This window comes from Limulus polyphemus, unplaced genomic scaffold (genome assembly GCF_000517525.1).
Source record: "Limulus polyphemus unplaced genomic scaffold, Limulus_polyphemus-2.1.2 Scaffold1190, whole genome shotgun sequence".
NCBI classification, from domain to species: Eukaryota; Metazoa; Arthropoda; class Merostomata; order Xiphosura; family Limulidae; genus Limulus; species Limulus polyphemus.
In genome coordinates, this window is record NW_013666800.1 from 128,153 (window position 1) to 140,691 (window position 12,539).

General features: G+C 32.8%; 1 protein-coding gene across 1 annotated transcript in view; it reads right to left on the reverse strand.

The window, feature by feature from the left end:
* The window catches only part of LOC106462530 (transketolase-like), a 15,732-nt gene extending 3,853 nt beyond the window's left edge, over window positions 1-11,879 (reverse strand). The window contains exons 1-8 of the mRNA XM_013922465.2: window positions 11,703-11,879; window positions 5,371-5,488; window positions 4,804-4,917; window positions 4,408-4,505; window positions 3,897-4,088; window positions 3,638-3,765; window positions 2,180-2,379; window positions 796-1,117 (exon numbers count right to left, since the gene is read on the reverse strand). Coding sequence (XP_013777919.1) covers window positions 796-1,117; window positions 2,180-2,379; window positions 3,638-3,765; window positions 3,897-4,088; window positions 4,408-4,505; window positions 4,804-4,917; window positions 5,371-5,488; window positions 11,703-11,836 — 1,306 coding nt within the window. The 5' untranslated portion in view covers window positions 11,837-11,879. The remainder of the gene's footprint in view (window positions 1-795; window positions 1,118-2,179; window positions 2,380-3,637; window positions 3,766-3,896; window positions 4,089-4,407; window positions 4,506-4,803; window positions 4,918-5,370; window positions 5,489-11,702) is intronic.
* Window positions 11,880-12,539: the final 660 nt, after the last annotated feature.

Consider the following 12,539-nt stretch of genomic DNA (forward strand, 5'->3'; position numbering starts at 1 on the left):
TAGGTAATAAAATTAATTTAATTATTAGTAATAATTAATTTAACTCGTCAATAATTTAGTTACTAACTAACCAAACCTACTAAGAAAAAAAAAAAAGTAAATGAATTTTTTTTTTTTATTCAAATACTTCATTCAGCATACATTATGTAAATTTCTTAAAATTAATTTGTTTGTAGTTTGGAATTAAGCACAAAGCTACACAATGGGCTATCTGTGCTCTGCCCACCACGGGTATCGAAACCTGGTTTCTAGCGTTGTAAGTCCGCAGACATATCGCTGTGCCACTGGGGGGCATTTCTTAAAATATGAACACACTAATTATTTATGAAAAAGGTGTAGATTTATTAAAATTATCTATCTGAAGATTACAAAATAGTTTTCACACACACACAGAATGGTAACTCACTGGAATTTAAACTGGGTTACAATAAATTCTCACAAGTCAGAACAAATATACATTAAAATATTTTTAAATTCGGAGAAAATAATCATTGTTGAAAACACCTAAAAAAAGAGTATGAATGTAAATGTCCTACATGGCATTCTAGTTTATACTGGACCAACCACTAGATGGCTCTAAACAGGCATAAAAACATGAAAATCTGATGATCAACAAAAACTTATGTATAATTAATCAAGCTCTCAGTGAATTAATGTAATGGTAAATAACAGTTCATTTAAGATACACTAATACTTTGTAATGATCACTTAAATATCAAACAAACCATACCTTAACTAAGGCCCAAATAGCTTTTGCATGTAATAAAAAGATAAAATCATATCTGTTTAACTCACCAATGGATATTCCTGCATGAGAACCTGCACACTTTATATTGACTTGAGATATGGCTCCCATACGGAGTTGGTCAAAAGCTCGGGTGAAGAAAGCAGCAAAAGTGCTAACAAATGGAACTGTGCGTCCCCTTGTAGAGCAGCCAATAGCCATGCCAACAAGATTTTGTTCAGCAATGTAACACTCAACATAACGGTCTGGAAAAGCCTTCCTAAATTTATCTGAGAAAGTGGAATTTTTGGTATCTCCATCCATTGCAACCACTCGGTCACAGTTGTGACCAAGCTTTGTCAAGGCTGTGCCATAAGCTAACCTAGTTGCCACCTACAACAGAAATATTTTTAATGTTTAATACAAATTATTTACATGCTAAATCAGAAATAAAAGTATGAATTTCACTCACATCTGGTTAGAAACCCACGAGTGGTAGCCTTCTCAGTCACATAAACACATTTATTTTTAGACATTTATAGAGACTTTTTTTTAGATACCAACATCAAATTTCCAATATAAGTGTCTCTTAAAAATACCAAGTTTTAAATTGTTTACTGTAGATCTCCAAAGCTTCAAAAGGAAATCACCAAATGGGCTCCTAATAATGATAATCTAATTTAAAGACTTTGATAAGGAAATACACACACATCTTTAACATATAACTAGAACTTCCTACCATTGATATGAAGACAAAAAAACGTTACTGGCTTTAAATTTAATTTAAAATATGACAAGTTTTGTTGCAGAATATAAAGAAAGTAATCAAGGCTAAAATCTAAGTAAAAAGTTTTATTTGAATATCATTAAATTACATTAAGACATCAGTTACACCCATTTCTGAATACATTACAAATATAGTGGTACACAAAAATAAAACATGTTTTACAAAGAAACTCACTTTAAATTTGTAAAAAGTTACTTAACATTATCATCGCACACAATAAGAGGGTAAATGTACAATGTAATATAAACTTCTGCTTTGATAAGTCATGTGATGCACATACTTCAAAAATACATTGTCCAGAAAGCATGTTTTTATGTTTTAAGTACATTGTCTAGAAGTCATATTTTTATTTCTTAATTATACAAGACAAAAGACATACTACTTTATTTCAATCTTACTCAACTTATGTATATTTACTATAAACTTTTACTTGCCTTGTCTCCAATACTGGATTCCCACACACACACATGCCCATAAACCAGTCCTACACTATCTTTACTATAAACTTTTACTTGCTTTGTCTCCAATACTGGATTCCCACACATGCCCATAAACCAGTCCTACACTATCTTTACTATAAACTTTTACTTGCTTTGTCTCCAATACTGGATTCCCACACATGCCCATAAACCAGTCCTACACTATCTTTACTATACACGTTTACTTGCCTTGTCTCCAATGTTGTAAGTTGGGGGTTCAGATAAGGAGATATTAGAAATATCTACAACAGGAGCATCTTCCTTCAAAGGCTTTTGAGGACAGAGCTGTGGAGGACCCTGATTTGATACCAACTTCAGAATAGCATTAATGGCATCATCAGCCTTGTCTCCTAATGGCTTACCATGCCAGTTTTCTTGGTCCTCAATTTCTGTCAAAACAAATATTTCAAAGTTAAACAATCAAGATGTCAAACCACCCTAGGATGATACACAGAAATGTCATTACAAAACATTATACTTGTTTTATACAAAATATATTAAAACATTATTTCAAATTTAGTGTTTATCCTCTCTCACTCTTTATATTACTAAACAGTAGCGTGAGTAACAAATGCACTCACAACACTCATAATGTAATCCAAGTATTTTCTGAAGTTAGCTCAGAATATAATCCAAGTATTTTCTGAAGTTAGTAGGTTTGTTTTGGGATTTATTTAATTTTTGACTAAGTGATTTTCTCATATTGCTAATTACAATATAGCCATCCATAAACATATCTACAACATTTGTCTTGCACGTACATAATTATAATATAGCCATCCATAAACACATCTACAACATTCGTCTTGCATACACAATTACAATATAGCCATCCATAAGCACATCTACAACATTTGTCTTGCACGTACATAATTATAATATAGCCATCCATAAACACATCTACTACATTCGTCTTGCGCATACATAATTACAATATAGCCATCCATAAACACATCTACAAGATTTGTCTTGCACGTACATAATTACAATATAGCCATCCATAAACAGATCTACAACATTCGTCTTGCATGTACATAATTACAATATAGCCATCCATAAACACATCTACAACATTCGTCTTGCATGTACATAATTACAATATAGCCATCCATAAACACATCTACAACATTTGTCTTGCACGTACATAATTATAATATAGCCATCCATAAGCACATCTACAACATTTGTCTTGCACGTACATAATCATAATATAGCCATCCATAAGCACATCTACAACATTTGTCTTGCACGTACATAATTATAATATAGCCATCCATAAGCACATCTACAACATTCGTCTTGCATGTACATAATTACAATATAGCCATCCATGAACAGATCTACAACATTTGTGTTGCATGTAGGTAATTATCTTGATTATGGCTACAGTAATATACATCTAAACTGCTGCCTTTTGAGGTTATATTTTTTGTCCTAGTTTATTTAATGGTTTCATAACCTTACTTGTGCTGGAAAAAATACATCTATTAAAACTTTTCTATTATAGGATTCCCTTCACACCAATAAACCCTTCTTTTAGTCCTAAATAAAATGTACAATAAACAGTTACCTCTTCAGAGAACAATGTTTCACAGAAACAAGTTTCCGTGCTGTAACAACATTTTCCTGAGAAAGTTGTGTACTAACCTCGAATACCCTTTCCTTTAAACGTTTTGGCCAAGACAGCTGTAGGTTTATCTTTAGTGGCTGAAGCTTCATGAAAAGCCTTGCAGAGGGCTTCAACATCGTGCCCATCTATAACATAGGCATTAAAACTACAAGAAAAATAAAGAACAGAGAGCTTAAACATCATGCCCATCTATAAAATATGATTAAAATGCAGGAAAAAAAACATGACTAGAAACAAATTTTTTAACAAAAACATCATTCTCAAAAATAATAATACCCAAATGACTCTAGGCGGCCTTGATACAGCTCCATCTCGTGTTGAAAGGCAGTTGGTTCACTTTGGCCTAGACGATTAATGTCAAAGATTGCTACTAGGTTATCCAGTTTGTATTTGCCAGCAAAAGAAAGTGCTTCCCATATTGATCCTTCTGCAGCTTCACCATCCCCGATGACACAGTATACTCGATAACTATTCAAAATAAAAACATAGATACACACATAGTCTTTTAAAACTATAAATTTGATAATTATACTGATATAATGGTTAAAGACAGTTGTTTATCAATTCCCTGGTAGCAAGGAAAGGTTATCCAAACATCCTCTGTACTGTGTAATTTGGTTTATTCTTTTAATGTTATCATTAAATAATAAAAAGTAAAGAAGATTATATATATGCAAGTCAAGGTTTTGTGAAAGTGTTATACAACTCATTTCAATCTTTTATTCTCAAGTTAACTAAAACAAACATGTTAAATTTGGCAAGTCTATGTCTATAAAACTTGAATCACCTGGCCTTGTCAAAGTACTTGCCAGTGTACGCCATACCAGCAGCACAGCTAAGACCTTGACCTAAAGAACCAGTGGCCACATCTACAAAATTCAGTCTCTGGAAAACACAAAAGATGATGCATCTCAATGATGGATAGAAAACAAAATCAGTTCTAGATAATCATAAGAATATTTAACAGCTAGCTTCTTTCATTAATTTTCCATCTTTGATTCTGCTGTATGTAGTTGTATATTTGCTTTTATGATAATGCATTCAATGTTTTCACTATCTAGGTATTAGAGTAGGTACTGAAGGTTTACACCGAGAAAGTCACAACTAGTATTCTCTGACCATCTTATGAAACTTTTCAACTCAAGTTCATATCTAAAACCCAGATGTGACACACTTCACTTACAGGAGTGGGATGGCCCTCAAGATCGGAGTCAATTTTTCTCAGATTTAGTAGATCATCTATGGGGAAAAGTCCAGCTTCAGCCCAGGCAGCATACAGTATAGGTGCAGCATGGCCCTTAATGAGATTATAAAATTAGCTCAAAGTTAATGAACAATAAAACAATAATAAATAATGTAAATTAACATTCCACATTTTGTTGTTGTTTTTATGAAAACAAAATGATATATCTGTTTACAATATTAGTTTTTAGTAAAGCTATTTTGTTTATATCAAACACATTCGAAGTTCATTAAATAATTATGACAATAATTAGTGAAAGTAAATAGTAAAACTACTCTGAGTGTTAGTTTTACATGGAAATCAAGGTGCTACTAACACATATTTAGATATTGTAACATTTAAGGTAAATTAAACTCTCATTTTTACTAATTCACACAAGTTTACTGAATTTTCTATTTTTGCAGTAAAGAAAAATAACTTTTTTGAACAAGACCAATCACAATAAATTTACTGACTAGTCCAAAAGTGGTCAAAATCACTGACCTCTACAAAAAAGATAACCCTTACCTTAGAAAGGACAAATCGGTCACTTGATGCATTTCTGGGCTCCGAAACTTTATACCTCATTGTGTGGAAGAAGAGAACTGACATAATTTCAGCCATGGAGCAGCATGATGTTGGATGTCTTTAGAAACAATAAATGTTAAAAAACTGATTTATGCTAACTGTACAGACAAAAAACGAGGAAGAAACACATGGATGTCTTTAGAAACAAACCCAGCACAATAAACATTAAAACTGATCTATGCTAACTGTATAGACAAAAAAACAAGGAAGAAACACATGGATGTTTTAGAAACAAACACAGGACAATAAACATTAAAACTGATTTATGCTAACTGTATAGACAAAAAACAAGGAAGAAACACATGGATGTTTTAGAAACAAACACAGGACAATAAACATTAAAACTGATCTATGCTAACTGTATAGACAAAAAACAAGGAAGAAACACATGGATGTTTTAGAAACAAACCCAGCACAATAAACATTAAAACTGATCTATGCTAACTGTACAGACAAAAAAACAAGGAAGAAACACATGGATGTTTTAGAAACAAACACAGGACAATAAACATTAAAACTGATTTATGCTAACTGTACAGACCGGCGTGTCCTTTACAGACGTGTAGCTAAACACAAAGACAACACACAAGCGTGTCCTTTACAGGCGTGTAGCTAAACACAAAGACAACACACAAGCGTGTCCTTTACAGGCGTGTAGCTAAACACAAAGACAACACACACACACTCTTCACAACACACATACCCCTACCAGATAAACTTTATGCAGACTATTAACTGAAAAATTGTCAGATTAGCCATGCATAACGAAAACCGTTTAAATTAATTCTTCAGGTGGTCATTACTAGAGTATGATTAGTTCATGTAAAATGACTGTAGTTGTAAGTGTCAGTGAGGAAAGCAGCAATAAGTGTTTTATTTGCAGTGAATTGGTTCAGTGGATAAGTAATGTTACACTTCCAACAGCATTAATCAGTCCACCAGGTAGGTTCAATACATTAACGTTTAACAATTAAATCTACAAAACTTAATTAGGGAGAGAAAAAAAGGACATCGTATATTGTCCGTTTTGTCAAATACAGTATGAACTTACCCACTACCTGCTGCATTAGTAGATCTTATGGAATCAATTCTTAGCATATTGGCAACATCCCTTAAATCGTCTTTCTCCACAGTTTCGTCTACTTTATATCCTCGTTTAATTTTAAGGGGAAGACAGGGACAAAATATGGGCATTTCTGATGTACAATTCTAAGCAAACAGAAATCTATGTACCTAAAACACCCTTTTCTTCCGTCTGAATTAACTACTCGTCAATATCTTAAGTTTACCAAATTTAGCATACACAAGAGTCATTTAATTTAAGTACGCTACTATTTTGTATAATATATTAAAACATTCAAAACCTGTGCATAACCAGAGCACTACGTTGCAGAACTGGATACGTTTAACCTAGATGGTTTAACTCTACCAATCTGGTCTATTTGCTGGATTATTGGCATCCGTTAACTTGTTGTCGGAAGAGAAAAACCGAATGGAACGCGCAGAAGAACAATAAAAGGTAACATTGTGAACAGTTCTGTTACTATAGTAACCAGTTAGCCGCTTATAGGTAACCAGGTTGCTCGAAAGAATATGAACTTAAGAAACGGGAACAGAGCAGAGTAACGTCACATTTCACTTAATTGTATTACATTTTCTTTTTTCCTTTCACTCGTAAGTTCTTAGAAACTTAGAATTAACAAAAAGCTGCATATTACCATACGATTATATAAAATTTATTTTATACACTGATCATAATCCTCTCAATATTACTTTGTTTCCCCTACAAGAGATGTACTGATGGTAAAAACTGAAGAAAAATAATAATAACGTCACTCGCGTGACGATAACAAGAAGGGCAAGAAACGAGCGAGATGCACGAGAGTATACAATACGTACTCACCACGATCTTTCCGTGAAAAACAATAACTCCAAACTTTTTACAACCGCTGGAAAGAAACACGTGAACACCCGGAATGTGTGGGGGTCATAAAATTCGTCCGAAGAACACAAACTCCAAAAACGCAGAGAAACATCCTAGAGACATACCGACCAAACTCGTCACAAGAACAAGAAAATATCCTGAAGACATATTGAAAAAAGTCGTCAGAAGAATAAGGAAACATTCTGGAGTCATACTGACCAAACTCGTCAAAAGAACAAGGAAACATCATGAATACATACCGAACAAAGTCGTCTGATGGACAGGAAAACATCATGGAGACATACTGACCTAACTCGTTAGAAAAAAAAGAACAAGGAAACATCCTGAAGACATATCGACCAAACTCGTCTGATGAGAAGTGGAATATCCAAGAAACAAAATGACAACGAATATTTTATAAAATAGACTTAACAACAACAAAGATTATAAAAACTATAACTTAACGTCAAATAGTTATCGTTTAACATTTTATACCATTGAACTATTTAACGAAGATCTATAACATCAATTAGGAGAATGATGGTTGCTAGAAACTTTAAATATTACAGACGCCATAGGAACGTAATCATAATAGTTTTTATTTGATAAGACTGATGATAAGCCCGTACACTAATGTATCCACATTTCTCAAAGAAACAAACCAGTGAACAGAAAAACAAAAAAAAAACAAAAAAATCTGTATACCTTCTCGAACCAACCGAGAAAAAAAAAACGATCCTGGCAATGAATAAGGTTAGAAATATAGCGCCCAATAACTGTTTTAGATCATTATATTTCAGTTACTTGAAAGTTTACGCTTCATTGTTAAGTCACAACTTTAATAAAAAATGTGTATCTACAGTTAATCACTGCATATAACATTTAAGGTTTCAAAATATCAAGTTCAGATATCCTCATTACATAATCCGTTCTTGCAATGGATCAAACTAATCCTTTCTATGAACCAACCTTTTCGTTGAACAATTAAAGCTTTATACTATTTAGTTTTGTGATTTGTTCGTAAAATAAATTAAAGACTTAACTTTGTGTCTCAGTATATGTAGGATTTTACACTTTTTTCGTCACAGAATAAATATTACTAATATGTGCTTTCGTGCTAATGTATAAAAATTGTAAAGGTTAATTCTTACACAACAGCTAACAATTTGTACAACCTTGGTACAAGGTTATCAATATACTCCATCAAAGAGCGCTACTACGTTGTACAAATATATAAACACCTATAAAACAAATCAGGAAATACCCGGATTCTTCACATCAGTGGCGGTACAACACCCCCCCCCCCAAAAAAAAAGAAAACCAAGCAATTCTTAATATTATAAGATCTCCTATTAAGGAAGGGGGAAACATTTTCCTGGTTAGCGCTTGCTTGGTCAGAACAAGTTAATTACGTGGGTTTACTTGTCTCTGGTACACCAGAAGCTGTACTTTGAACATAACGTTCCCACAATTTTTTTTTTAAAACGAACAATGAATGAATTCCTTACGTAGCACAACACTTCTTCCCAGCCAATGAGACGCAACTTTGATAAACTTAAATAGGTTTGAACACGATATGAAACCCTTTTGTCGATCACTTCTACAATACAGGTGCTTAGTAGCACGCCTACTTACAAATAAATTATATATGTACATAAATATAAATATGTGTACACACTTATATAATACAAGTTTTTTGTTTTAAACATTGTTACAGGTGTGGTTTGAAATACAGATCTTAGTCGTGTTAGAAAAGGAAGTTCCAAAGGGAAATCCCTTCCCTTCTTGGTTAGTCTGTTCTTGAAACATTTAGCTACTCCTAAAATCCTTTCCTGGAATACTGACATCACTTGATTCATCCAAAGGTCAGCAACAGACAAGACTTCATAATCCCTAGCTTGGATATCGTAAGAGAAAGAATTGACTAGTTTGAAAGGTGTGTGTTTGCACTACTACAATAATTCTATAATATACACTAATAAACAAAATTTTATAATAAATAACTATTTATATATGTCTATAATATCATGCATGACTCAGGCTTGACCTATTCTGAGCTTGCTAACTGGTGAAGTATAACTGTCTTGCAGCTGTACCAACCAATGTCTACATTTATAACTTTCTAATGAATAGCATGAAACTATTCCTTTAATTACAGCTTCACAAGATGCTGTAGTTCTCAGTCAGAAAAGGTATAAGACTACTTAGAAAGTAAATGAAACATGTTATAACCTCTGAAAATATATTAATACTCCAGCATTTTACCTTTTAAATCCATTCTTCCCAAAGTATTTTAAATCATAAATGAACCAGAATTCAGTACCCCATTCAATTATACACTTAAGACCTGAAAATTACATGAAAACATGTCATTATATCTTACAGATGAAAACTGTTCACAGCTGAAACTCTAAAAGTTAATGACAAAAAATAAGGTTTTTTAGATACAAACAGTGTCTAATTGACAATACTACATAATCTACAAGAAGAAGAATGTTTTCAAGTTTTCTAAAAACATTACCTTAAAATCAACAGTGCCATTTGATTCAATGAGCAGTATGATTCAGTCAAATATTCCTAGCCTAAATAGGTAAAGTCAAGAATCAAAATAACTACTGATGGTAGTACTTAACCATTAACTACTAGTACTAGAGCGACTTATGGTAGGGTAAACAAACCCCCAAAGTATTTGTTTTAGAAGAACTATGATTTTTCTAAAATATTGCCTTACCAAACTGTTAACTTTTCTTGATATCTGGACAACTTAAAGGGTGTGGACATGTGTACTTAAGATTTCCCTAATGCTTTTAATGAGGTGTTACAGAGAAGATTAGCTAATAAAATCACACCTGTTCAAGAAAACAATTAATTTGATTATAGGGTGGATGGATAAGAAAAATCAAAATGTTTTTATTAACAGACTGAAGTCATGGGTCAGAGCTTTGGACTTTGGCTTTACTGATTTACATTAATGTTTCCGATAGGGGAATAATTACTAAATAATAAAGTTTGCTGATGACATTAGACACTTACTTATTTCTAACTGTATCGAGGATGTTAATGTACTACAGAATGACTTTGATCAACTGATTAATTGAACAAATGTTTGGTAAATGACTTTAATCACAATAAGAGCAAGGTTATATATTTTTGTTATCATACCTAAGATCACACGTTTAATATAAATGGGAGACCACTCAGTAGAATAACTGAAGAATAGGACCAGGGCATAGTGGAGGATAAGTTACTGAGGCAGTAATGTACTGCTAGTTATAAAGCTAATAGTATTTTATAGATGTATTGAATACTAGTCAAATCTGTTGGTCTCCTTACTTCAGAAAGGACGTTGGCTTATTGAAAAGGGTTCAGATGAAGACTACAAGGATGATTCAGGTGATATAAGGATTATGTTATTGGGATAAATTAAGATCTCTTATTTTCTCTTGAGACAAGTAGGGTAATAAGATTATCCAGGGTTCATTTGTACTGTATTCTAAAGACAAGAAGACACAAGAATTGGAAAAAGAAAGACTAGAACCTAAACAGAGTGAATAGCTTATGGAATGAGTTTGCTGTTAGCAGTAGTAGAAGCCAGCATTTGACAAGAGTTTAAGAGAGGAAAAAAAGGTGGGTTTAAATTTCTACTTTTCTCAAAGTTGAGTATGCAAGGACAGCTTTGAAAGATTAAATGATCCCTTTTTTATCCATATGTTATCTTAAAAAAACATATTGCATGCAAAAGCTCTCACTAAGCATGAGAATGCACATATCAATATTATTAAAAAATATATATATCAACAGAAAATTAGGGGTCATACAGAACCCACTTTAGCAGTTCAACATTAATATAAAAGTACTATCACATTTGACATCTCAATGTAAGTTTGATTAATCTAAAACATTTTTAACTACTTGGATAATACAACTGACAAAATTCGTATGTTCTGCACATAAATTAGTAAACGAAGCCTAGTGAGTTCCCCCCCCCCCCACCACACACACTCAAGGATGACAGTATCGTTAGTTATAGTTAGTGTTTACGCTGCTACACGTTAAAAGTGACTACTGTACACAACTCGAAAAAGGAAACTATCTTAGTGTCTATGCAAGCTAAAAAATCTCGTTTTCATTAATAATAGTTCGTTTATAAAAATCGAATTAAAAAAAAACACTATAGTTATTAACACTAAATAACTATAAACATTTTCCAGCTTCTTAACAACTAACAAATTATGACAAAATGAACAGCAAATGAACACCGGCTCACGAGAGACTTAAGACTTTCGATTTCTAATTATATTTGTGACAGTATAACCAGAAATATATTATATATATGAAAGTAACTTACCCAGATTTCCCTGCATTAGTGGCCCTTATACTATGGATTCGAAGTTTGTTAGCTATATCTTTCAGTTCCTGAAGAGTTTTTGCATCCGGACAATGATATTCAGCCATTATTCTCAAGAAACCGCAACTGTCCATGCAGATCACGCACTGCAGGTTAGGCTTTTATCAAGATTATTACCCGTGTAGATAGTGCTGTCCTCTTTCGATAAGTGTTGTAAAGACTAAATTATATTTTTGCACAAGAATAACATTCTTTACCTTTCTTAGTTACTGTTATTAACAACCTTAGTCATTAAAAATTTTCACATCTATGTATAAATGGCCAGATTAATACAATATCCTATTTAAGTTTTAATTTCTAATCTGTAATAATAAAAGGTCTTCTGTGGGTCTGTGTGTATGACTGCAAGAGGAAAGAACATAGAAACCTGAAATTTTACATAAGTACTAAATGGACCCTCAGGGTGTGCACCTGGATATTATCACTTATCCACATGCGTGCGCATCTTTTTGTGAGGTAAGCAAGCGAAAAACCACATAGAAAAGAATATGTGACCGCCATATTTCCAAGAGAAAATAGCCTAGAAACCTAAAATTTTGCACCTATAGTAACTGGGACCTGAGGGTGTGCACCTGATATTATTACTTATCCACGTTCGTGCACGCGTGCATCTTTTTAATGAGGCAAGCTAGCAAAAAAACCACATAGAAAAGAAGTGGTTCCTTATATAACAACTTCAAATATATAGAAAAGCCAATGCGTTTTGGTAATAATGCGTTCCAACAATAGCTTTTATATTATGTTGGTTAGCAATAAAAGTATAACCTAATATTATTG